This window comes from Salmo salar, chromosome ssa03, assembly GCF_905237065.1.
Source record: "Salmo salar chromosome ssa03, Ssal_v3.1, whole genome shotgun sequence".
NCBI classification, from domain to species: Eukaryota; Metazoa; Chordata; class Actinopteri; order Salmoniformes; family Salmonidae; genus Salmo; species Salmo salar.
In genome coordinates this window covers 24,075,669-24,103,415 of record NC_059444.1, presented here as the reverse complement: position 1 = coordinate 24,103,415, position 27,747 = coordinate 24,075,669, and the positions used below count along the sequence as shown (strand labels likewise).

The 27,747-nt window shown below is 43.3% G+C and overlaps 1 protein-coding gene across 3 annotated transcripts in view; it reads right to left on the bottom strand.

Annotated features, from left to right (window-relative positions):
• tnr (tenascin R (restrictin, janusin)) overlaps positions 1 to 27,747 on the bottom strand; it is a 164,904-nt gene that overhangs the window by 34,371 nt on the left and 102,786 nt on the right. For 2 of the 3 annotated variants that reach the window (XM_014190611.2, XM_014190618.2), the window contains exons 3-10: positions 21,187 to 21,790; positions 20,404 to 20,880; positions 13,635 to 13,898; positions 12,305 to 12,420; positions 5,743 to 5,893; positions 2,982 to 3,251; positions 1,760 to 1,963; positions 943 to 1,032 (exon numbers count right to left, since the gene is read on the bottom strand). In XM_014190611.2, coding sequence (XP_014046086.2) covers positions 943 to 1,032; positions 1,760 to 1,963; positions 2,982 to 3,251; positions 5,743 to 5,893; positions 12,305 to 12,420; positions 13,635 to 13,898; positions 20,404 to 20,880; positions 21,187 to 21,703 — 2,089 coding nt within the window. In that variant the 5' untranslated portion in view covers positions 21,704 to 21,790. The remainder of the gene's footprint in view (positions 1 to 942; positions 1,033 to 1,759; positions 1,964 to 2,981; positions 3,252 to 5,742; positions 5,894 to 12,304; positions 12,421 to 13,634; positions 13,899 to 20,403; positions 20,881 to 21,186; positions 21,791 to 27,747) is intronic. The other variant, XM_014190614.2, reaches the window with a different exon arrangement.

Genomic DNA, 27,747 nt, shown 5'->3' with positions numbered 1-27,747 from the left:
AAAACGGCAAAAAATGTGGTAAAGAAATACATTTTATATCCTGAATACAAAGCGTTATGTTTGGGGCAAATCCAACACAACAGATCACTGCGTACTACTCTTCATATTTTCAAGTATGGTGGTGGCTGCATCATGTCATGGGTATGTTTGTCATCGGCAAGGACTAGGGACTTTCTTAGGGTAAAAATAAACTAAATAGAGCTAAGCACAAGCAAAATCCTAGAGGAAAGCCTGGTTAATTCTGCTTTCCAACAGACACTGGGAGACAAATTGACCTTTCAGCAGGACAATAACCTAAAAAACAAGGCACAAATATACACTGGAGTTGCTTACCAAGACAACATTGAATGTTCCTGAGTGGCCTAATTACAGTTTTGACTTAAATTGGCTTAAAAATCTATGGTAAGACATGAAAATGGCTGTATAGCAATGCTCATCAACCAACTTGACAGAGATTGAAGAATCTTTTAAGAATAATGTGCAAATATTGTACAATCCAGGTGTGCAAAGCTCTTAGAGACTTACCCAGAAAGACTCACAGCTGTAATAGCTGCCAAATGTGATTCTAACATGTATTGACTCAGGGGTGTGAAAACATGTAAATTAGATATTGCTGTATTTCATTTTCAATATATTTGCTAACATTTCTAAAAACATGTTTTCACTTATGAGGTAATGTGTGTAGATGGGTGAGACAATTCAGGTTGTATCACAACAAAATGTGGAATTAGTAAAAAGGGGTATGAATGCTTTCTGAAGGCACTGCAAATCGGTATTTTGACATGCTTTTCTTTCATGCTTCAATGAAATTCAAACAAACAAAACATGTAAGAAACAAAAGAGAACAGGGTGGTGAATTTCTGTTTACTGATCCTGGTAGTTGTGATTTTCTGTGTCAGATCACTGATTTGCACAGATGAGCCAGGCGATTAACTCACTTACCAGTTCTGGCGTTCATTGTGGCAGGAGAACTCTGGTTGGTGCCAAGCATAGCCGATATGCCAATGCCATACTCTGTACCTGGCAACAAGTCTGTGAGAGGGAGAGAGAGAGAGAGAGAGAGAGAGAGAGAGAGAGAGAGAGAGAGAGAGAGAGAGAGAGAGATATGACAGATGGACGACAGAGACAAAACATAGACAATACCTCAACAACTATTGATTTTAATTTGTATGTGAATAGAAAACCATAAACATAAGCTGGTTATGTGAATTAATCTCTCCATACAATACCCCGGCGGACAATACAGTACGATGATATTAAAGAGGAAAAATGAGCAGGCAGATGGAGCCTTTCAGAACTGCCTATTCAAAACTGCATTAATAATGAAGGGCTTGCCACATACCATGTTCATCAATATGTTTTCTTAAAATTTCTGCTAACCTTTTTCCAAAAGCATAATTAATCAGAGTTAAAATCGATATTACAACAGTAAGCTTATCAGGTTACAGAAGTGGAGAGAGGAGAGCATTGATTGCTGTCATCCCGCTCAGACAAGGCCTATCCTTATTCTGATATGCCCTTTACATAAGACAGACACCATAACGTTTCCCACATATCTGAAAACTGTTAATGTCGGCAACTTATCAATACTCCTTAGTTAAAATGTTTTAATAAAATGTACGACATTTGAATCTCACTCGGTCATTTGACAGACATCCTTATCATACTACACAATGCCACTATAGTGAATCATGAGTAAGCAACATTACATTATTTTGTCCTAAAACAGAAGTGTAACAAAAACTCAAATTATCCCCACTTGTGAGTGTGGTCTTGCTGGTGGGTCCATCGTTGAGTGGGACAATGACCTTCTCGTATTGGTCCCCTGCTAGGGTGCTGTAGACCACCTGGTACCCCTCTACCTCCGCCTCGCTGTTGTCCCACTCCAGCTCCAGGGCGGTGGAGAACTTGGACAGCACTCGCAAGTTCTTGGGCGCGTCGATCTCTGAGAGGAACATCAGAACTGACAATGTTGGGGCCACTGAGACCAATCATCAGAAGTGGGACAAAGTTTCCACGTGCAGTTTCATCAGCAAGTCAGATCGTAAAAAAGGATGATATGACCATAGAAATAAAATGACTAATGACTATTTCTATGCCATTCTTTACTGTATTTGTAAGAGAAGACATTGTGAAAATGTCAAGAGCCAAGTGTACAGTAGGTGCTACACTACTGTTCAAAAGTTTGCGGACACTTAGAAATGTCCTTGTTTTTGAAAGAAAAGCAATTTTTTGGTCCATTAAAATAACATCAAATTGACCATTAATACAGTGTAGACATTGTTAATGTTGTAAATAACTATCATAGCTGGAAACGGCTGATTTTTACATAGGCGTACAGAGGCCCATTATCAGCAACCATCACTCCTGTGTTCCAATGGCACGTTGTGTTAGCTAATCCAAGTTTATCCTTTTAAAAGGATAATGGCCAGAAACAAAGGACTTTCTTCTGAAACTCGTCAGTCTATTCTTGTTCTGAGAAGTGAAGACTATTCCATGCGAGAAATTGCCAAGAAACTGAAGATCTCGTACAACACTGCGTACTACTCCATTCACAGAACAGCGCAAACTGGCTCTAACCAGAATAGAAAAGGGAGTGGGAAACACCAGTCTCAACGTCAACAAAATTTTGAACGGTAGTGTATATTCGATGGATGTGTCTATAGTGATGGATGTGTCTATAGTTATGGATGTGTCTATAGTGATGGATGTATCTATAGTGATGGATGTATCTATAGTGATGGATGTGTCTATAGTGATGGATGTGTCTATAGTGATGGATGTGTCTATAGTGATGGATGTGTCTATAGTGATGGATGTATCTATAGTGATGGATGTGTCTATAGTGATGGATGTGTCTATAGTGATGGCTGTGTCTACAGTGCTGTATGTATTCACATGAAAACATCTTATTCCATCAAACACAATAATGCGGAAGCAGCTGCTTGTACAGTATGGTCCTATTGTTGTATGGTCCTCACCGGTGCTGAATTCTGTGGAGATTGTTCCACTCTCATTGCCCTTGCGAACACCACTGATGGACACCTCATAGCGCGAGCCTGGCCTCAGCATCTGCAGGGAGTACTGGCTGAGGGTGGGCTGCAGACGGAAAGTAGTCTTGGGCATGTCCCCTCCTACCAGGCCATAACGCAGCACTATCTGGTCCATCTTGGCCTTGGGATTGGTCCACTCCACGAAGGCCACTGAGTCCGAGACATCACGCACTATCATCTGTGTCGGCCCATCAATCACTGTAGGGGACAGGAGAGGTAAATCTACATGACAGGGTTCATGACCTAATGTGATTCCAAAATCGCACCCTATTCCCTATGTTGTGTGCTACTTTTGACCAAGGCACATAGGGTTCTGGTCAAAAGTACTGCACTATATAAGGGATAGGGTGCCATTTAAGCATCTACACAGTTCACACTAATACTGCAAGAGGCATGGCCACCATGACTATTGTTGTACCAAGTACCACCAGAATTAATTATAAACCATTGCTTTGCACATTTAGAAACATAAGCTTCAATAAAAAATAAGTGATACAAGCAAGAGCAGTGTGTGGGTTTCTCTTTTCTTTGAAATTATCGCTGTTCCCATGATGCACTTGCAAGAAGATATATGTACAGTATATCAGATGTTCGTTCGAGTGCCTATTTGAAATTTGAATCACATTTAGAGAAGTAAAATGGAGGTGTTGGCAGTGTCACGCCCTGATCTGTTTCACCTGTTCCTGTGATTGTCTCCACCACCTACAGGAGTCGCTTATTTTCCCCAGTGTATTTATCCCTCTGTTTCCTGTCTCTCTGTGCCAGTTCGTCTTGTATGTTAGTCAAGTCAACCAGCGTGTTTTTCCCATACTCCTTTTGCCATTCTCTTTTTGATAGTCTTCCCGGTTTTGACCCGGTTTTGACCCTTGCCTGACTATGGACTACTTTTCCGCCTGCCTGATCATCCTGCCTGCCCTGACCTTGATTCTGCTTGCCCTTTGGTACCTTTTGGACTCTGAACTGGTTTTGTCCCTTTTGCCTGTCCACGACCATTCTCTTGCCTTACCCTATTGGATTATTAAATATTGTAAGACTCCAACCGTCTGCCTCATGTGTCTGCACCTGGGTCTCGCCTTGTGTCATGATAGGCAGGGAATGCAGTTTAGTAATTACTGACCGTGTAAAACAAAACAAGAGACTTGGGGCATTACTGAAATAACTACAAAAATACACCCAATAATCAAATTGTTTCCTTGGCAATTGTGTGGATTCTTAAATAATTTGATTACATCTGAGAAAACAAATGATGCTGTTGGTTATACAAGCATAAACAACCTAATGTTATTGGAGGTGGAGGAACATTTGCTGCAGTGTAGTTAGCTCGACTGAACAGTACACTACTTTTATAGCGTTGTCATTCTGTGAGGGACCAATGTCAAAGTGGTGCCCTCTGATTGGTCACGTTTCTGTCAGAGAGTGCTAATTGGCTGTCCTTGTAATTTACTAGTTTTTCACTGAGTCTGCAGGGAACATCTGGTGCTTCAAAAGGCCGTGTAACTAAGCTAAACCTCATCCATTTCTTCTGACCTGAAGATTAACACCTGAAACACCTACTGTAATTGACTGCTAAACTATTAATGTGATAAACCAGACAGAAAACAGTTTGCTGTTTTTTCTCGAAGATCACACTAGGGGTTTCAAGATTCTTGGCCAAGAATGAATTCCCTCATTCCCTCACCAGAAGTTTGGTATCTTTCTCTCTTTTTTTTCTTTCCTCAAAGAAGGATGGCTAAATCTTTACGCCTATAAATAATTGAGTGACTTAAAATGTGTCTTTCTTTATCCAATAAGGTATCTGTGGGTGGACATGGTGAAAAATGTATGAACGCTCATGAATTATGAATGCCTTAATTACAACCGACAGTGGGCCTGGGTTGGAAAATTAATGGTGTTTTCACTGCGGACACGTAATTTGAATTGTTATGGAAAAGTTCAATTGAATCTAATCCCACTGTCTGGAACTGTCAGTCTGAGGAATTCCTGGGTGAAGTTTACATTAAGTGCATAATTGCTGGCAGACCAAGTCATTCGTCAAGGTGACATTTCCCATTAGTCTCAGCCGTGTGATGCATGTAGTGTATGTGAGATGTGTATGTGTGAGTCCCCCACATCTTGAGTGGTCTTTTTCTGAGCTCCACTGATTAGCCTGAAGACTATCACATGGAAAGAACAGGGTAGGGGTGGGCATAAGGGAACACATCCTGTGGAGACAACAGCGGCAAAGAGACTCATTTTCAGTGACATGGGGATAATACAGAAACAAAAGCTGCAGTAGGTATATGAAAACTGTGAACCAACTGAGGGAGTTAAGTCTGAAAACTGTGGGACTTCCTAATATGGATGCCATACACAAGACACCCACAGGTCTACGCCCTCAAAAACCTACCAGCAGGGATAATTCAACAACCAAATGTTTATGGACATAGTAAATAGATAGAAGTTTGTGAATTATGGTTTGGTGAGATTTGAGCAATCACAGAACCATACATTTTATTTATTTATTTTATTTCACCTTTATTTAACCAGGTAGGCAAGTTGAGAACAAGTTCTCATTTACAATTGCGACCTGGCCAAGATAAAGCAAAGCAGTTCGACAACATACAAAAACACAGAGTTACACATGGAGTAAAACAACATACAATCAATGATACAGTAGTAAAAAAAAAAAAATAAAAATAAAAATACATACATGTGGTGACGGTGGCGGATACAGGCTGGCTGCGGCCTTGGTCCCTCAGAGCTACCAGGTTGACGGTGTACTCCTCCCCTGGCCTCAGGCCTGTCTGGTGGAACGAAGTGATGGTGCTGGGTAGCTGGGCTGTCATCCCTCCATCATTGTCCTGTCAGAGAACACAAACAAGCATAATGCTTTGGCTTCACTTGGTCTCCTCTTGTCATACAGTACATAGTATGGTTTCCAAATGGAACCCTATTCCCTACACAGTGCACTACTTATCATAGGCTCTGGTCAAAAGTAGTGCGCTATAAAAGGAACAGGGTGCAATTTGGGACACATTCTGTCTTCACTATAATATACATACACAGGTAAACAACCCCACCTGCTGCCCGTGCAGGAGTGATTTATGGTTCCACCTGGGCTACTCCTGGACAGACGGTAGTGCAGGGGAAGGATCTGAACAAACCTCAACACTCACTGCTCTGACGAGCACCAAGCTATGACATCCATAAATATAATATTGTGACTGGCTTTATGATAAATTCAGCTCGAGTTAGTTGTTCTTTTGGCGGTTAAGCTCCAGGTCTTGTTAAGAGTTCTGTGATAAATTACATTGTAAAAAGGGTGATCCACATAATATTTGATTGACAGGTTGATTGATTGATTGATTGATTGATTGATTGATTGATTGACTGACTGACTCCCTGACTGGATGATTGAAAAGTGAACAATCCTGATAAGTACATTGGTATGGTATATTGCGTAAACAACTGTGAATATGTAATATTGCCAGGCCACTTTGTCTCAGATAACTGCTGTTGGTGTAGGGTGGGTGAGCCCTCATTTCTCATTGCTTTTGGCACTGTGAACTCTTGTTTGTCACTAGTCGCTGCTTTTCTGCTCACATCCATTACGATATTGTCAAGTTTCAGGGCGCTTTTGGATTAAACCCACAGAGGTTGAGACTCTGACTTCTAATATGATTTCCCAAGTGTTGACGTTGAGCTTGAACCCCTCAAACCCTTATGGGGAAGGAGATAGATAGCAGACAGTCTCTTAGACAGAATCACACCAAATGATGTAGATTGAAGTGCACTGTGACCCAACTACTCCCATGCCATTTGGTATTCATAGCCTGTCACCTCCAAAAAAGCTTTCCAAGTTAATGTCCATGGCATTTATGCTTTTCATCTAAAAGCCCCAGGCTTAAAGTCTTTGAGCCCAGCCAAACTTCTATCCTTCCTAGCCGGGAACACCTAAATGAGAAAGCCAATTATGGAGAGAGGTACTGAGGATTAGAGTACCTTGTGTTTATAGAGGGAATTAAAGGGAAAGCTCTCCTAACTTTGAACCTGTAGCTATTATGGTTATGAGTTTGAAGACGGCTCCTGCTTGCTGATCCACCTAACCGTCAATAAGCCTTGGGCAATCCATCATCTAATTTGACAGAGTCTTTAAGTTGAACGGTGAGAAATCAATCCCCCTCCCAAAATGTTTCACTTTTTCAACAATCCGAGAGTCAAAATCTAGCCAATGATGGGCATATCAAAAATGTATGTTAAATTTGATTTGGCAATATAAAAAAAAAAAAGCCTCCTGAGATAGAACTCACCTGAGCTGCCAAGGACAAGTTTTATTGTACAGTTTGTTGTTGTTTTTGTTGTTGCTCTTCAGCATACTGCCGTGTACAGAATTGTGCTGCTCTTCCCAGAACATCGCCAACCATGTTCTGAATGTTTTGAAGCCAGAGTGACTGAATGTTTTCATCTCCATGGGGAAGCTGCATATGTACACTACCGTTCAAAAGTTTGGGGTCAAATTAGAAATGTCCTTGTTCTTGAAAGAAAAGCACATTTGTTGTCCATTAAAATAACATCAAATTGATCATAAATACAGTGTAGACATTGTTAATATTGTAAATGACTATTGTAGCTGGAAACGGCAGATTTTTTATGGAATATCTACTGTACATAGGCGTACAGAGGCCCATTATCAGCAACCATTCCTCCTGTGTTCCAATGGCAGGTTGTGTCAGCTAATCCAAGTTTACAATTTTAAAAGGCTAAATGATCATTAGAAAACCCTTTTGCAATAAGGTTAGTACAGCTGAAAACTGTTGTGCTGATTAAAGAAGCAATAAAACTGGCCTTCTTTAGACTAGTTGCGTATCTGGAGCATCAGTATTTGTGGGTTTGATTACAGGTTCAAAATGGCTAGAAACAAAGACCTTTCCTCCAAAACTCGTCAGTCTATTCTTGTTCTGAGAAAAGAAGGCTATTGCATATGAGAAATTGCCAAGAAACGGAAGATCTCGTACAACGCTGTGTACTACTCCCTTCAAAGAACAGCGCAAACTGGCCCTAACCAGAATAGAAAGAGGAGTGGGAGGCCCCGGTGCACAACTGAGCAAGTGGACAAGTACATTAGAGTGTCTAGTTGGAGAAACAGATGCCTCACAAGTCCTCAACTGGCAGATTCATTAAATAGTACCAGCAAAACACCAGTCTCAACGTCAACAGCGAAGAGGCGACTCCAGGATGCTGGCCTTCTAGGCAGAGTTGCAAAGAAAAAGCCATATCTCAGACTGGCCAATAAAAATAAAAGATTAAGATGGGCAAAAGAACACAGACACTGGACAGGGGAACTCTGCCTAGAAGGCCAGCATCCCGGATTCGCCTCTTCACTGTTGACGTTGAGACTAGTGTTTTGCGGGTACTATTTAATGAAGCTACCAGTTGAGGACTTGTGAGGCGTCTGTTTCTCAAATTAGACACTAATTTACAGTCGTGGCCAAAAGTTGAGAATGGCACAAATATTAATTTTCACAAAGTTTGCTGCCTCAGTGTCTTTAGATATTTTTGTCAGATGTTACAATGGAATAGTGAAGTATAATTACAAGCATTTCATAAGTGTCAAAGGCTTTTATTGACAATTACATGAAGTTGATGCAAAGAGTCAATATTTGCAGTGTTGACCCTTCTTTTTCAAGACCTCTGCAATCCGCCCTGACATGCTGTCAATTAACTTCTGGGCCACATCCTGACTGATGGCAGCCCATTCTTGCATAATCAATGCTTGGAGTTTGTCAGAATTTGTGGGTTTTTGTTTGTCCACTGCCTCTTGAGGATTGATCACAAGTTCTCAATGGGATTAAGGTCTGGGGAGTTTCCTGGCCATGGACCCAAAATATGAATCTTTTGTTCCCCGAACCACTTAGTTATCATTTTTGCCTTATGGCAAGGTGCTCCATCATGCTGGAAAAGGCATTGTTTGTCACCAAACTGTTCCTGGATGGTTGGGAGAAGTTGCTCTCGGAGGATTTGTTGGTACCATTCTTTATTCATGTCTGTGTTCTTAGGCAAAATTGTGAGTGGGCCCACTCCCTTGGCTGAGAAGCAACCCACACATGAATGGTCTCAGGATGCTTTACTGTTGGCATGACACAGGACTGATGGTAGCGCTCACCTTGTCTTCTCCGGACAAGCTTTTTTCCGGATGCCCCAAACAATCGGAAAGGGGATTCATCAGAGAAAATGACTTTACCCCAGTCCTCAGCAGTCCAATCCCTGTACCTTTTGCAGAATATCAGTCTGTCCCTGATGTTTTTCCTGGAGAGAAGTGGCTTCTTTGTTGTCCATCCTCCAAAAGTCTTTGCCTCACTGTGCGTGCAGATGCACTCACACCTGCCTGCTGCCATTCCTGAGCAAGCTCTGTACTGGTGGTGCCCCGATCCCGCAGGTGAATCAACTTTAGGAGACGGTCCTGGCGCTTGCTGGACTTTCTTGGGCGCCCTGAAGCCTTCTCCACAACAATTGAACCGCTCTCCTTGAAGTTTTTGATGATCCGATAAATGGTTGATTTAGGTGCAATCTTACTGGCAGCAATATCCTTGCCTGTGAAGCCCTTTTTGTGCAAAGCAATGATGACAGCACGTTTCCTTGCAGGTAACCATGATTGACAGAGGAAGAGCAATGATTCCAAGCACCAGCCTCCTTTTGAAGCTTCCAGTCTCTTATTCAAACTCAATCAGCATGACAGAGTGATCTCCAGCCTTGTCCTCGTCAACACTCACACCTGTGTTAACGACAGAATCAGTGACATGATGTCAGCTGGTCTTTTTGTGGCAGGGCTGAAATGCAGTGGAAATGTTATTTTGGGATTCAGTTCATTTGCATGGCAAAGAGGGACTTTGCAATTAATTGCAATTCATCTGATCACTCTTCATAACATTCTGGGGTATATGCAAATTGCCATCATACAAACTGAGGCAGCAGACTTTGTGAAAATGAATATTTGTGTCATTCTCAAAACTTTTGGCCACAACTGTACTTGTCCACTTGCTCAGTTGTGCACCGGGGCCTCCCATTCCTCTTTCTATTCTGGTTAGAGCCAGTTTGAGCTGTTCTGTGAAGGGAGTAGTACACAGCGTTATACGAGATTTTCAGCTTCTTGGCAATTTCTCGCATGGAATAGCCTTCATTTCTCAGAACAAGAATAGACTGACGAGTTTCAGAAGAAAGTCCTTTTTTTCTGGCCATTTTGAGCCTGTAATCGATCCCACAAATGCTGATGCTCTAGATACTCAACTAGTCTAAAGAAGGACAGTTTTATTGCTTCTCTAATCAGCACAACAGTTTTCAGCTGTGCTAACATAATTGCAAAAGGTTTTTGCTAATGATCTTTTAGTCTTTTAAATTGATAAACTTGGATTAGCTAACAGTACGTGCCATTGGAACACAGGAGTGATGGTTGCTGATAATGGGCCTCTGTACGCCTATGTAGATATTCCATAAAAAATCTACAATTTCCAGCTACAATAGTCATTTAAAACATTAACAATGTCTACACTGTATTTCTGATCAATTTGATGTTATTTTAATGGATAAAAAATGTGCTTTTCTATCAAATACAAGGACATTTCTAAGTGACCCCAAACTTTTGAATGGTAGTGTGTGACTGTGTATTCTTCTTGTTCCTGAATAATGTTTTATTTTTATAAAAACTGTAGGCGAGGTACATGTCAAAATATGTCTAATGTTGTTTCATGTTATGTCAAACTTCTGTTATGTTCAAAATATGTTAGGGTGCTGGAACCAAAAATGTTATGACATGCATTATTCTCGTTAGTAAATCCAATGTGAAACATGATAACTATATTATCCTTAACTAGCAAAGTTAATCCATTCTTCTCTAATTAAAAATCTTTCCCTTATTTCTGAACAAAGCTTGTAACGTCAGTAGGCTACAGTAGCCTATGCTTCGAAGGGGCAGGTAGCCTACCCAGCTAGCACAGTGGATCTGGGCCGATTCTGGCTGAGAGTCGGGGCACTCAGCTGAGAGTCAGACTCGGCCAACGTCCTGTGGCCCGAGTCTGGGCAGCCTTCGACAGTATTACTTATGGCTAGGATGCGGGGATTGAGCTCGGGCCGATTCCGGTGGAAGTTATCGGTCCCAAATGTATTACCTGGGGCTCGGGCTGATTGTGGCTACTCTCTGGCAGATGATTACACGGGCTGCTTTATATGATAAACATTTCATTATTTATTTTTCCATATTTTCTTATTGTTTCTGTAGTAAAAAAAATACAATTAACAATAAAATGAAATTCTTTAAGAGTCCTGTGTAGTATTTTAGTATTTTGATACTTTGCGCAAGGCAATTGATAAGCATTAAAAACGTTGCAGATGGAGCCTCCTGAGTGGCTCAGCGGTCTAAGACACTGCATCGCAATGCAGACTGCATTGCTACCGAGGCTGGTTCGAAACCCGCACCTGGGAGACGCATAATTGACCCAGTGACGTCCGAGTTAGGGGAGGGTTTGTCCGGCTGGGATATCCTTGTCCCATCATGCAGTAGCAACTCCTGTAGCGGGCCAGGCGCATGCACACTGACATGGTCACCAGGTATATGGTGTTTCCTCCGACCATTTTTTTGTGGATGGGTATAAAATGTATAATAGTAATGTTTAAACTTCCTAAATTGGGTAATTTTGTATACATTTATTAAACATTTTATCGGGCCGCTTCTGGGGGGATTCTGGTAAGATGCCGGCAAATTCGGCTGAATTCCGGTAGACAGAAACGGCCCAATGTACTTGGGCTGATTCTGGGCAGTCATTCATTTTGATTGCGGGCCGAGTCCGACACCCGATTCCGGGCCGATTCAATCAGTTCCGGCCCCCCGGAAGAAGGCCGCTTCTGGGCCGATTCCTCATTGCTCTCTGGGTACACACACACACACTGGAATACATTTCTGAGTGACGCGTTGTTGCGTTTTTTTGTGGGGGGAAAATGCTTGGATTGTAAAATAACGTTATTAACCAGTTCCCATATAGATCACTTTGGTTCCTGGTTTTGATTCGTCTTTTCAGGTTTTGTTACCTGAACTGGTTCCAAACCCTGAAATATGTTTACCCAAATCCCTAGACAGAGACAGATTATTTGCATGATAGGGGATTCCAGATCATATCTACCCTGTACTATTTACTCTGCATTCATTCAAATGCTTTATTTACAATATGTGGCTAAAGTTGAATATCCATCCACATCTGTCCTCTCTGCCTGTGAAACCTTACCTTGGGAATGAAGCTTATTTCCCAGCCATCAAATGAGTAGTAGAAAGGTTGCCACTGCACCTCCACGGATGTCTCCGTGATGGATTTGAAGAGTAAACCGTCTGGATTTGAGAGATCTAGGAGGCAAGGAGAGATGTATTATAGGCGTCCATCTTCTGTATGCTCAATAAATCACCCTCTTTACAGAGGCAGAGACAATTCCTCTCCGGGAATAGAGGCAGGGGGAAGAATACCTCACCCTGTGGTTAAACCATGTTTCTTTCATAGTGGAGTGCAGGCCAGGCAGCAGGTGCTTTTAAACAAACTGTTGAATACTGTGGTAGTTAGCTTAGCCCCTATGTAAACATTTTCCTCATTGTGTAAGCTTTTATCTATGAACACATCATCATGAAAACAACATTTCCAAATACACTAGATCAGTCTTAATCAGAAGGACTAAAATAGATATGCAAAGAACTAACTATGTAAAGCTTCACAAATATATTGTATTATATGGAGAAAAAAGCTTGAACAGAATTGCATGAACATACTCAAAATGTGTGATCATATCAGAACTAGGAGTGTTGCCTGCTGATGGGAATTTTAATTTTTAGCGAAGACCCAATCATTCCATGATAGATAATTGAATGTTTACTGTTTATAAAAAATGCTTTCTATTCTGGGCCGGAGTGAGAGTTTTGCATATGTCTGAGAAGCATTGAATGGAAACTAAGAGCCTGCAGCAATTTGCCAATCTGACATTTATACCCAGCAGGTGGCAGGAGTCTAGTCACATCCTGTAGGCAAAAATGTCCTCCTTCCAACAGGATTTCACTCAAGATGTGGCTGTGAACGTATATGGGAGTTTTTGTATTGTTGTTGTCAAAAACTTTAAAGATTTTTAAGTGAGGACAAGATGTATACCTAGGATAATGTATGATATGGTTACTTGGTTTGAAGGTGAAATTGAAGTGCATGGATTTTTCACAGTATCCATCGTGCAGTCCCTTTTTTTTTTTACACTGCATCTCACCCCTGTCTGTGATGGTACACTCAACCTTCTTAGACCATTTTACTGAAAAGGAAGAAGTATTGTAAGTAGAAAGTGCCAGTTTGTTGACACCTGAAAGGAAAACTAAGCAGAAAATGAATACATTGTGGAGGACTTAAAGGACTAATCTGCATTTGGTACATACATTTAGATAATGTTTTATTATTTATATACAGGCCTACCCATTGATTCTTGAAGAATGCCAATTATAAATCACCAGATTGCCCCTTTAAGCGGAGGTCCACTTGGCATGATATGGCCTAAATATAATTATAGAAAATGGCTGCCTGTTGTACTCACAGGTTGACACCTGAGTGTTGGTAGGGGCACTGATGACGTTGTTGAGCACAGCGTAGACGTTGATGTTGTACTCGATGCCAGGCTCCAGGTCTGGGATACTGCAGGTGGTTGTGTTCCCAGGGATCCTGATCTCCAGCTGGACCCCACCTGGGCTGGTGGCCACGTAGGTGACTAGGTAGTCTGTCATCAACACCGACCCCTCCCACTCCAGGTCAATGGTATGCTCCGTCACTCCCCGCATGCGCAGGTTCAGAGCCGGAGCCACTGTGGGTGAGATGTCATTTGTATAGTGTGAAATCAAAACCTTGCAACCTTGCAGGAACATGCATTACATTACATCCAGCAGGTGATCTTATTCATTCTTGTTCAGTCCCACTTGACCCACCTACAAAAACAACAGATTCTGATTTACACTTGACTTCGAAATTTCGTGTTGGAATAGCATCACTCAACATGCAGAGAAAACAAACAGTGCAAGACCTGTTCATTTTAACTTACAATGCACCAGTGGTGCCACCACCACAACTAAGCTTGCATATGAGTGTGGATTCGTGTAAGGCTTTGATGTTCTTGTGGGCAACGGAGACAGAGCCAGGCCATAAACCTGAGAGGGTTTGAGTGTAGAATGCAAATGAAGCCCTGCATAAACAAGAGTGGATAAGTTTTTAGCTCAATCAGAGAGAGTGAGTAACAGATCTTGTCCTAAAGGCAGCTAGTGGTGTGGGCCTTCCTCTGTAGATTGGGCTCAGTGGTAGTGGTGGTGGTGGAGCATTAAGCCCTCCTAGGGGAGCCGTTGAGGGACTCGAGGAAGCGTTTGAGTTACTTCCACACGAACACGACAGATGGAACCGAGCCTGCCTCCTCCTCAAGACTGACCCTGGAGTGAGGAAAACTCCTGCGGCATTCACTTAGGAAGATTAATCGCATGGACCAGATTCAGTCTTAAGTAAGACACAAAAAAGTGAACCAGTGGTAAAGTGATTGATATGGGTTATAGGGAGTGAGCACTGTAACTAAGCCTTCCACCAGAATGAAGGACACCCACGAGAGAGTGCCCACGTGAAGCAGTGTCTAGATGCTTAGAGCAGCGGTCCTGCTGAAGGGCTTTGGGTACATCCCAATAGGCACCCTATTCTCTTAATAGTGCACTACTATGGACCATGGTCAAAAGAAGTGCACTATAAAGGGAATAGGGTGCCATTTAGGATGCATTATTTAAGCCAGGACAGACCCTCCCTCCAGTGCTATGTCTGCCTCTCATTAATCACACTTTCATTGGGATGGATGATCCATCCTGGATCAACAGAGAGAGGAGGGGAGTGAACCACTGCACCGCTGCACTGCTGCACTGCGTTACACTGGGGTCATGAAGGTCAGAATGCTGGCATGATGAGGCCAAGGCCCCACAGCACAGCTGAGGACCACATCACATCACTGTTTTTTGTTTTCATCTACTTAACTTGTTATTGCTCACAGGATACAACCTTCGCTGCTTGACTGATCTTCTGTTTACGGGGCAGCGGTTGGCCCTCCAATATTGTACATTAGGACAAAACACAATTAGTAGAAGGGGTGAACTCCCTCAACTCATCTCATATTGTTGCATTAGGTTTAGACTGATAATATGAGTACTTATAGAAGCGTGATTGGAGTTTAATCTTTAGGGACTGTTGATCAGAGATGGGATTATAAATAGGTCATAGGTCATTGTATTACGCTAACATTACGGAAGATAATAAACAGTATTAATACACAGCGTTGTATAAACAACAAAAATGTGGTTATCCTAAAAATGACCCATAACATTGAGGCTAATGTCGAGTTAGCTATACTTTTTGGAGTGAAAGCATTAATGAGGACACAGTGAAGTCATATGGCTCTGGAGGAGGCTAAGCAAAGCTACTTCTATCTCTGGTGGATTGAGCAATTGATTACACATTCATACTCTCCACCATCACTCAGTTTAGTTGAGCAATAATTGAAAAGTGTGATACAAAATGCAGATGCCATGAAGACTGAATAGAAAAAATAAAAATCTATTGTCATTTAATGCAGCTGAGCTACTGTATGAAGTCAAGGCTTTGTCAAAAAATATGTTTAATTCAATATTGTTGGTATTCTGGATGTCAAGGTCATTGATATGTTCTCTCTGGCTGAAAGTGGCTGTCAGTCAGTGAACAACTCTGTTAACAAGAGGTGACAGGATGGACAGGCATGCAACCTGACTACTAGTGAGAGCTCCTGTATTTCTCTGGCACAAACTTCAAACCATTTGCATTAGGTGTATATATATTATTTTTGGGGGTTGGGGATAAAAAACAATTTTGAAAACCTTTTAGTCACGCATAATTATTTTCCAATGGGATAATTTGCAAAAGTGGTGGAGTAATGATGAATAGCATTTTGAATGGTAAACTCATCATGTGAATGCTGCTGATTTGTTTCAATTCCATAGTCTCATTATTCTCATAGCAGGAGAAAACGGGGCCACAAAAGCATATCCTGATTTTTCTACTTTGATAATGTGAAACACTTACAATGCCTGCCACCCTATGAGCCCTGAATAGGCGCTGATAATTGAATGGCCTATTTTTGTATTCTGCAACCTCCCCCAAACGTGCCTCTGCTACTTTAACTCTAATTGCAAAGAAATAGGCAATTTTGGCTTCGGCAGGTCCTGCTGAAAATGAGAGGGAGCGAGGTAGAGGATAGGTAATATGATTTTTTTTCCTTTCTCTTGTGAGATGACAGCTGTCTACAGCAATGGGGGGGATCAGAAGCCTTACTGAGAACTAGCTGTGAACCCAAGCTAGCTTGATTCAAATATTGTCTCAGCTTAGGTTAATGTGACACATCTTCTCCAGTGAATGTGACTTTTGACAAATGAATGCTGTTACACCGGCGAGCCGTCACCAATTGTATAGCTACTGTTTGAAGCACAGGGTATTTGCAAGAGGTGTTTGACTCCAGGAGTCCTGTTTTTGGTCGAGCGCTGTGGATTCAGTTGCTATTGCATGGAGAGCATTTCTATTATCTGGAAATATTCCGTTCTTGGAAGTATTTTCCAGATAATAAAAGCTTACATATTCCCAGAGGAACAACGGGACCTGAGTGGCGCAGCAGTGTAAGGCACTGCATCTCAGTGCAAGAGGTGACACTAGAGGCCCTGGTTCAAATCCAAACTGTATCACATCTGGCTGTGATTGGGAGTCCCATAGGGTGGTGCCCAGTGTAGGCTGGGTTAGGCTGTAATTGTAAATAAGAATTTGTTTGTAACTGACTTGCCAAGATAAATAAAGGTTTCTTTAAAAAATGACTGCTTACCTTAACCTCTGTGAAAATTCACTTTCTCTACATATGATGGGATGCTGAACCTTATGCCCCATTTACATTGTGACATAGTTCCTTATCTTCCTGCAATCTCCGCTACTGGATGGAGAGCATAGGGTTCCACAATGTGGAGGAGAGTCTCTCGTCAGAGATTTTGGGAGATGGCAAAATATGACCTTTTTATTCAAGACAGAAGAAACATTTTGTTTTGTTTAGTTACTTTCTCCTCAACTTGTTCCTATAACTTTCTAGCAAGTCAAGCTATCTTACAGAGCAGCTAAAAGCTAGGACAGGGCTCTCCCATCTAATTCCTAGATAGCTACCGTCCTGTAGATTTTCACTGCAACCCCAGTTGTTACTAACCTGATTCCGCTTATCAACCAGCTAATTATTAGAATCAGGTTCGCTAAATGAGGGTTGGAGTGAAAACCAGGACGGTAGCTCTCCAGGAACAGGGTTGGAGAACCCTTAGCTAGGCTATATTGTAGCTAGTGATCTCCACCTAAGAATTATACTCAAAACAAACTTCATTACCATTAAAATTAACTAAAACGGGAGGCAACAGTCATAAAGTATAATTGGCTTATCAGCCATTATTAAAATAGTACTTTATTATTTACAAGTTGCTAACTATCCTATCCCATAATAAAAACCATTGTTACATAATATAAACTGGCATATTTTCATCTTCTTCTGTGGTTTGTTAACTTCCTATAGTTCGACGGCCTCTGGCCGGACTGAAGAAGACGCAGAGTTAGAAAAAATGTGAAGTATGCGGCGTCCGTCTCACAACGGAGCCTTCAACCGCAAGGGGCCGTTGCGATTCCACTCCGTTGAGGACCGTCATCATTCCGTAACGTACGTCGTCAAAAGGAGTAGACCAAGGTGCAGCGTGATAAGTGCTCATATTTCTTTATTGTAACTCAAAACACTAAATCAAAATAATAAACAACAAAAAACGAACGTCATGTTCTGCAGGTTTACTGAGCTGTACAAAAACAAGATCTCACACTGAAGGAGGGAAAAAGGGCTGCTAAGTATGATTCCCAATCAGAGACAACGATAGACAGCTGCCTCTGATTGGAAACCATACTAGGCCAATTAAAGAAAAAGACAACATAGAAATATATCCCATAGACTGCCCACCCCACACCCTGACCTAACAAAATAGAGAAATAAAACGTCTCTCTCAGGTTAGGGCGTGACAGTACCCCCCCCCAAAGGTGCGGACTCCCGGCCGCAAACCTGAACCTATAGGGGAGGGTCCGGGTGGGCATCTACCCATGGTGGCGGCTCCGGTTCGGAGCATAGCCCACACTCTGCCCGCTGATCCCTCTGCTTTTGTGCCACCGGACCGTGGATCGTCGTCGTCGGAACCGTACTGCAGGCCGCCGCTGGAGGCTCTGGGCTGCGGACCGCCGCTGGAGGCTCTGGGCTGCAGACCGCCGCTGAAGACTCTGGACTGCGGACCATCGCTGAAGACTCTGGGCTGCGGGCCATCACAGGAGGTTCCGGACTGCGGGCCGTCTCAGGAGGTTCCGGACTGCGGGCCGTCTCAGGAGGTTCCGGACTGCGGGCCGTCTCAGGAGGTTCCGGACTGCGGGCCGTCTCAGGAGGTTCCGGACTGCGGGCCGTCTCAGGAGGTTCCGGACTGCGGGCCGTCTCAGGAGGTTCCGGACTGCGGGCCGTCTTAGGAGGTTCCAGACTGCGGGCCATCTCAGGAGGTTCCGGACTGCGGACCGTCACTGCAGGCTCTATGCCATGGATCGTCACTGCAGGCTCCGCGCCATGGATCACCACTGGAGGCTTTGTGCCATGGATCATCACTGGAGGCTCCGGGCCATGGATTATCACTGGAGGCTTCGTGCCATGGATCATCCCTACAGGCTCCGGGCCATGGATCATTCCTACAGGCTTCTTGCCATGGCTTATCACTGGAGGCTCCGGGCCATGGATTATCACTGGAGGCTTCGTGCCATGGATCATCACTACAGGCTTCTTGCCATGGATTATCACTGGAGGCTCCGGGCCATGGATCATCACTGGAGGCTTTGGGCCATGGATCATCATTGGAGGCTTCGTGCCATGGATCATCACTGGAGGCTTCGGACCATGGATCATCACTGGAGGCTTCTTACGTGGAGCCGGAACAGGTCTCACCGGACTAGGGAACGTCGCTGGAGGCTCCGGACTGGGGGACATCGCCGGAAGCTCTGGACTGGGAACTGTCGCCGGAAGCTCTGGACTGGGAAGGCGCACTGGAGGCTTGATGCGTGGGGCTGGCACAAGTGGCGCCAGACTGGTGACACGCACCTCAGGGCGAGTGCGAGGAGCAGGAACAGGAACAGGACACACTGGACTGGGCAGGCGCACTAGAGACCTGATGCGTGGGGCTGGCACAGGTGGCGCCAGACTGGTGACACGCACCTCAGGGCAAGTGCGAGGAGCAGGCACAGAGTGTACCAGGCTGGATATACTCACTGGAGGCCTGGTATGTGGGGCAGGCACAGAGCGCACCGGCCTGTGAATGCGCACTGGCGACACAGTGCTCATCACCGCATAACACGGTGCTTGCTCAGTCACTCGCTCCCCACAGTAAGCACGAGGAGTTGGCTCAGGTCTCCAACCTGACTCTGCCAATCTCCCCGTGTGCCCCCCCCCCCAACATTTTTTGGGGGGGCTGCCTCTCGTGCTTCCCTCATTTCCGTGCTCTCGCTGCCTCCACCTGTTCCCATGGGAGGCGCTTTTCTTCTGCCCCTAATTCCTCCAAAGCCCTGGATGTACTCCTCCTCATCTCCTCAATAGACCAGGATGCCATCTCCTCCTGGGTGTCTTCCCTGGTCCATTTCTCCGGACCACGCTGCTTGGTCTCTTGGTGGTGGGAGCTTCTATAACGTACGTCATCGAAAGGAGTAGACCAAGGTGCAGCGTGGCAAGTGCTCATATTTCTTTATTGTAACTCAGAACACTAAATCAAAATAATAAACAATGAAAAACGAACATCACTTTCTGCAGGTTTACTGAGCTGTACAAAAACAAGATCTCACACTGAAGGAGGGAAAAAGGGCTGCTAAGTATGATTCCCAATCAGAGACAACGATAGACAGCGGCCTCTGATTGGAAACCATACTAGGCCAATTAAAGAAAAAGACCACATAGAAATATATCCCATAGACTGCCCACCCCACACCCTGACCTAACAAAATAGAGAAATAAAACGTTTCTCTCAGGTCAGGGTGTGACACATTCAAGTGAATGACATCCGGTGCAACATAACCGAGTGCTTATGGTTAATGTAAATGAGGCTTGTCTCAAATAACCAAATATCCACCCATATATATCCACTCTTGGAAACTACAATAGCAAAAAGTATGTAAGTAAATGAATACCTCTCTCAGAGGAGCTACTGTATGTTTTCCTATGGTTTCCTTTCTCTCACCTGCAGAGCAGTCTTCTCCAGCGAAGCCATCTTGGCAGACACAGAAGCCTTCTTTACAAATGCCCTTCTGACTGCAGTTGTTGGCGCAGTAGGCCAAGGAACAGTCTTCTCCTACGTATCCCGGGCGACACTGGCAGGTTCCGTTGGTGCACAGCCCCTGGTCAGAGCAGTCATTGAGGCAGCGACCCAGTGTACAGTCCTCCCCAGTGAAGTTCTCCTCACAGATACACTCCCCATCCATGCACAGCCCTCGACCGGAGCAGTCCGCCGGGCAGCGGGGCTCCGAGCAGTTGTCCCCTCCGAAGTCACGGTCACACACACACTCGCCCTCCATACACACTCCCTGTCCGGAGCAGTCGTCTGGGCAGCGAGGCTCAGAGCAGTTTTTGCCCGTCCAGCCGTCCTCACACACACAACCACACAGGTCCATTTTGAAGCTGCCATGGCCACTGCACTGGGGAATGAAGTCCAGGTGACCTAGAGGAAGAAAGGAGGACACAAAACAACATCACTAAAGATACTGTATGGCTTACTAATGTCAACATCATCTGTTGTGACAGTGTACATAAAAAAAACAATGTAACAAAGTAACAGTCTATAGTAAACCTATGAACACTAGAAATCGCCAGGCTTTCATATCCTGGTGCTATCTACTCAAGCTAAGACGCTCAGTAACTGAATGAAATGAAAGCCTGACATTCCACATTGGCCTCAAATTAGCCTATGACCAGGGTACAGTAGCTCTAATAATACTGTCAAACTGTACTATTATTCCGCACTTACCCATGGCTGAACTCTCCCCACAGCCACAGCTGCCAGAGCTGCACTGGGCTCTCAGCAGCAACACCTCTCTCTCCAGCATCTCGATGCGGATGGCCAGCTGCTGCACGATGTTGGCTGTAGAACAGGCGCAGGCCTGTTTGGGGATGTTGATGCGGTGGGTGAAGGTGACCTGGCTGTCTGCGTCCACTGTCTGCTCTCTGAACTCCGTGGCGCCCTCCCCACCCCCACTGGACACAGCCCCTCTGGTGGCCTGGCTAGGTGGAGGCACTGCTGAGTCCAGATCCACGGAGCACAGAGACTCTAGGGGCACGTTGATGTTGTACACATGGTTGAAGACCATTGGCTGCTCCTTGATGGTCTGGTTGTTAGATTGGCTGGTGGGGCCATCTGAAGGTGCCTGTCTTCTGACCCTGATGGTCCGGACCAGCTTCCCCTCCTCACCGGACGGGGATAGAGCAGCCTGGGTCCCCAGAAGGAGTAGAACCAGGCCCAGCAGCCAGCCTCGTGCAGGGCCCATGGTGAACCACCACGACGTTAGAACCTCGTACCTAGAGATAGGGCTCTCCTGACACCACCGTGCTTACCGGCAGACTTCTGATAGGATCTACAGAGAGGAGATAATAGTGAAAAACTCTGGTGGGTGGTTGTGTAGGGTATTGGGGTTTGCCTCTGTTCTAAAAATTGAAATAGTCTTTGATCTATTGTGAAAGAATAATTGGCTGTGGAAAAGAACTGGATGCTTACGGGATGTTTAGAACCCCTAAATATATTTCTGCACACAATACCAAATATTTGATCTTTCCCACAGGATAGGGATGTCGAAATATTGAGCACATAGAACATGTTGATACAGAGATTCAATAGAGCCATGGCTTTAGTGATTTTTCCTTCTACTGTAATCCTCTCTCCAGCGACTGGGCTGAGGACAGGAACAAACCGCAGAATGAATCACATTGAGGGACTGCTTCCCAACTAGAAAAGCCCCTGGTCAGAAAGTGATTATCTGTGATGACATTTTACCATCTCTGTTAGACAGACTAGACAGAGGGCTTTTCTAAAACGATGAAGTATTTTATCAAAGCTCAATCAGCAGAATAAAAGTGAGACTTCCACTAAATGACACATGCTGTCTGTTCATGGAGGAACAATTTGTTTTTTAGAGGACACAAATTGAACTGTGTATAAGGTTGTGTCTCTCAGTTGTATCTTTAGGAAGTCAAACACAGCATGCAGCATGACTGTGGAGTCTGAATACTTAAAGCCTTTTTCAAAAGAATATATCTGATATTGAAAATCTGCTTATTTTTTTAAAACTGAAAAGGGAAGTCAACCTTTCATATTATTCTCTTGTTTTTTTTTATCACAAATCAGGGCAATTCCCCTAGACTCCAAATTTGAAACCAACCACAGGCATGAGTTTGCAGCTCATGTCATTACTGCTAATCTTTAAAGGTTACTTATGAGCACTGCACCCTCAGGGTGAGAACATACTTGGTGCATGTGTGCTGAACTGAAACAGTCATTATAAAATTGAAGACGAGACTGTGTGTAAGTCACTCCAGGGATTTGAGAGTTGGGAGATATGTTCAATTATAAACTGGGTGGTTTGAGCCCTGAATGCTGATTGGCTGACAGACATGGTATATCAGACCATATACCACGGGTATCACGAAACATTTATTTTTACTGCTCTAATTACATTGGTAACCAGTTTATAATAGCAATAAGGCACCTCGGGTGTTTGTGGTATATGGCCAATATACCACGGCTAGGGGCTGTATCCAGGCACTCCGCGTTACGTCGTGCTTATGAACAGCCCTTAGCCATGATATATTGGCCATATACCACACCCCCTCGTGCCTTATTGCTTAAATATACTTTGTGATATACTGTAACATATTAGGTTTGGCTGCTATATCATCATATATGACTTTGGCCTTGGGACAGGTACATTTTTAAACCCTCCCCCTGCCCGTAGATATTAGGAGATATCCTCATGTGAAAAACCCAAGCCATTTAATCAGCGAATCCACCAAATGAATGAGAACCAGAAAGATGAGAAATAAATCAAATGGACAAAATTATTTTCATACCCAGTAACTAGTGCAGGGTCCATTTGATTAAAGTGTTACATGCAGTTCTATAGTCAAATTGACATGTTCAATGAAAGGCCGGTAATGGCTCTCTGACTCATTCTCAGCCACACACAAGGGGACTTGTATAATGGTCTTGCTCCTCTATGCCACAGCAACTGAGACACACCAAGTTTAGCTTAGTTTATTTGCACAAATATGCATACTGTGAGTAAAAAACATACTGTTTTACCCACTTTATATTGTATATACTGTATTCTAGTCATGGCTCATCCTACATAACTACTCTGTACACACCTTTTCTATTCATATACTGCCAATATTCTCTATACACACCATATACTATATATTGCATGTTCTGATGTTGCTTGTTCTGATATTTCTTTTTCTTTTTACTTTTTTACTGTTGAAACATAAGCATTTCACTGCACCAACGATAACATCTGAAAATCTGTGTACTCGACAAAAAACTTTGATTTGATTTCATGCCCTCATTTCCCTGCTCTCCAGCTCAGGCATCTTATGTGCTAAATGTATTGAAGTTGTATAGAGGGACTACAGAGTCATAGGACGTTTTCCTCAGTTGTTTAGGTCTCTGCATTTGCAGTGGGCCCACAGTGTTTGGAGACAATTGGGTTTCATCAAGGCCTGTTGTCAGGCCTCAATTAGGATGCCTCTCAATTAGAAGCGACAAAGAGGAGGATGAGGATCAACGGCTCGGGGCAACACCATCGACTATCTCAATTTACTCTTCAAGAGCAAGGTGTTTTATCACGCATTTCCGCCCTGGATGCACTTAATGGTCATCCTCCTGACTTGACCGTAATGAGAACTGACAGCGTGGCGACTCACAATCCTACGGTCTCCGGGCTGCCTACTGCTGAACGGGTGGAAGTGAGGAGGCACTGTGGGAGCTGGGAGCACGTTGACAAGTAAGGAAATTATTTTGGCACTACTATGGCATATTGCCATTTTAGGCTATATCCTGTAATGACTAGTAGTGTGAAAGTGAGTAGAGTACCTTCTAAGGTAGATGACCAGAGAACAATAGTGTCAGTTTTCCTGAAAGTGGTAATTTTCTCTGGAAATTGAATGTGAATTGGTTCTCCCAGTTCAACCCCCCGCTAGCTGGAATGATAAAAAGAAACACTGAGGCATAAAGCAATTCTGTTCAAAGTTTATGATCATGAACCCTATAAAACTGGCAGCCAGAAACAGTATCAAATATACAAACTGTATTTTACATAATACACATTTGGGTACACCCTCTGACAACACACTCTGACAGGACACTCAGTAAGCACCGACAGCTTTGGGATGCCATTGAGAAGCATTACACAAAAATCAATAAGTGACCCGAGCAGGCAGATAATTCACCAAAAGAAAGCCATTTTAATGGCTTTAACTGTGCACCCAAAAGCATGCTTAAAAGCGTGTTTTAAAAAGAGTTGAAAAGCCTTGATTTTAGCCAGATACGTATTTTCTTTCAGAGACCAGCCATAAGCTGAATATCCCTTTCATCCAAAGCTTTCTTTTTATGGCTCAGGCTGGAGATGATACAAGAGAAGAGTTGAAATATGCATACTCCAATTATGCAAAGAATCAGGTTTTGTCTTAATGATGTAGAGAGAGAGGTTTAAAAAGATAACTTTTCTTATAAAGTTGCATTGAAGGCAGTGAAGAGGGATGACTCGAGAGAGTCTACAGTAGAGTGCTTCACTTTCACTGGAGACAAATGCTCCACTCCTCATCACATATCACAGAGGAACAAAAGCAGAGTATCAGCACAGGCAATAATGAAAACACAAATCTTGTCATGCATTTTAAGCAGCCATTCCAATAACAAATGTACTGAGCCTCCCCTATATCCCGACCATCTGCTTTCACCTTGAACATAACATTACCATCAAGCCAGACCATGAAATAACTCCTGTCTGTTGACGGCCAATAGCACTTTTCAGTCTCACAGAGAACAGGTACCAGGACGCCTGGGGCTTGATTGAAATGTCAGGACAAGGAGCATGTATGACAAAAGCTCATGTGGAATAAATAGTATGTCTGGATGTTTGAAAAATGGAATTCTGTGCTGAGCCTGTGGGCTAGCCGTAACGTTCCTAGTCAGTCACACTGCTCCCCACTGCAGAACGGGGTTCAATCGCGGTGTCCACCTTTCCTACTGTTTTCCAACTTGACTGTCTTCCCCGTCTGTTTCCAATTGTCTAAATAAAAATTTACAAATATATATGTAACAAAAAATATATATTTCATTCTGTTACAGTTCTTTTATACCTGTGTAGTAATGGTGAAATTACACAAGTAACACCATTGTTCTGTTGTAGGTTAGTGGTAGATTGTTGTAGGTTGGTACAACTGTTGTATGTTGTTAAATATATGCAAACATTTGTTTATGATGCCAATGGAAAACTTACATCAGAGTGTCTGATCTGATCAACAGTAATTATAATCAAAACCCTAAGGTGTTCTGTGTTTTTTGTGAAATTGTCCTATGACACTGACTCTGAGTGTATTTACTGTCTAATGAGCTCATCAATAGAGAAATACTGTAGGGAAGTATTAAAAGAAAATGTACAGTAATATGCTGAAAACTACATGGTGTTACCACTAGTGTAGGTCAAGAAATAAATGAACCTTTCCCTTAACATAATACAGAATACTATTTATTTGCAGAGCATTAAAACCCGAGAAGCCTAAATCATACTGTAATAAAGAGATAGCAGAGATGCTGCAATTGCAACCTTTCAATGTGCAATGAGTGACATTCTGAATTACCTGCAGTAAGGTTTCATATTAGACAAAAAGGCACAAAGATCAATTTCTCAGATTCTAAAGAATATGAAGGCTGGGATACACCACAAAGCCAGGACCGGATAATTGTTAGAAAGAAATCATGTTACAAGGCTACCTCATGTTGTTTTATATATACTTCTAATAAACTTCAAAACTTTCATCTGATGGGAATATACTTTTTGTAAAATGTGTCTATACAACACCTTGCTCTCATTTCGATCTGTTTTCATTTCTCATTCAGCTGCCATTACACTGAGAGGTTTTTAAAGAGGGGTTACACAAGCTATTACAGCACATGCTGCATTATATATGAGAGCGACATTGATGTTCCTTCCCTCCCTGGTGCCATGCTAGATCACAGTGTCACCCGGCACCCTCAGGGAATAGCATCCTTGTTGTAACACTGAGGCGACGCTCTACATATCTTTAAAACACTTTATAAGCTTATCTGAGTGGGACAGAGGCCTAAAGCCTTTTGACTTCTCCTGCCTACCCCCCCCCCTTTCCCAGTATTGAGATGTTTTAAAATCCACATGTGCATATCTTTCCCCTTGAGGACTTTCTATCTACAAAAATAAGCCAGCCTTGGAGGCTTAGTGGCTGCCTGGATCCTTCAGGAGGTCAAACTGCCTGTTTAACATACTGTACTAGGGGAATGAAGTGTCAGTATCTCTTCATACCCAGTGTCCTGTGTCACAATAGAACATGTGGGGGGCAAAGCACCAGAGCGATTCTGTAATACGGCTACAGATGTAGGATCTTAATTTTGTTGCTGAAAATGTTCCTGTACCGCTGGAAACGCAAATGAGCTTCATGACTTACATAAATTCACTGAAAACCCACACTAACACACGGTTATATTAACAGTATTGCACTTTTCATGTAGCCTAATATTGGCCAGCTAATAGCCTAACCACTTATCAAGCAACATTATGGAATAAACATTCAAATCCTGTTGCTAAAGAATTAATCTGCTGCGACAATACTGGTCGAATTAAGATCGATCCTATACCTGTTCCTTTCCCCCCTGGTTCTGTTCAACTCCATCTTTCTCTTGAGATCTCTCTAACTGTCCTCCTTTATTTCACACAGTATACAGTATCTGTCCAGACCAGAACTGCTGAATAAAGAGATGTCTGCGTGTATGGTGCTGAATCCCTAATGGAGCTGGGTTGCTACAGAGCTCTGTCAGGCTCTGGCTAACCGCAGACAGACCCAGGCCCTGGGAAGTGAATCTGTAACCCCTATTTGCACAGGTTAATGTGCAAACACCCCGACATGTTCACTATACCAATAGCCAGCCTCCACCGGCACTCTGCCCCTCTCTACCTTGTAAATCTCCCTCTAGCAACATTACGATTCTACACTGAGTTTACAAAAGATTAAGAACACCTGCTCTTTCCATGACATAGACTGACCAGGTGAATCCAGGTGAAAGCTACGATCCCTTATTGATGTCACTTGTTAAAGCCACCTCAATCGGTGCAGATGAAGGGAAAGAGACTGGTTAAAGAAAGATTTTAAGCCTTGAGACAATTGAGACATGGATTGTGTATAAGTGCCATTCAGAGGGTGAATAGGCAAGACAAAATATTTAAGTGCCTTTGAACGGGGTATGGTAGTAGGTGCCAGGCACACCGGTTTGAGACAAGAATTGCAA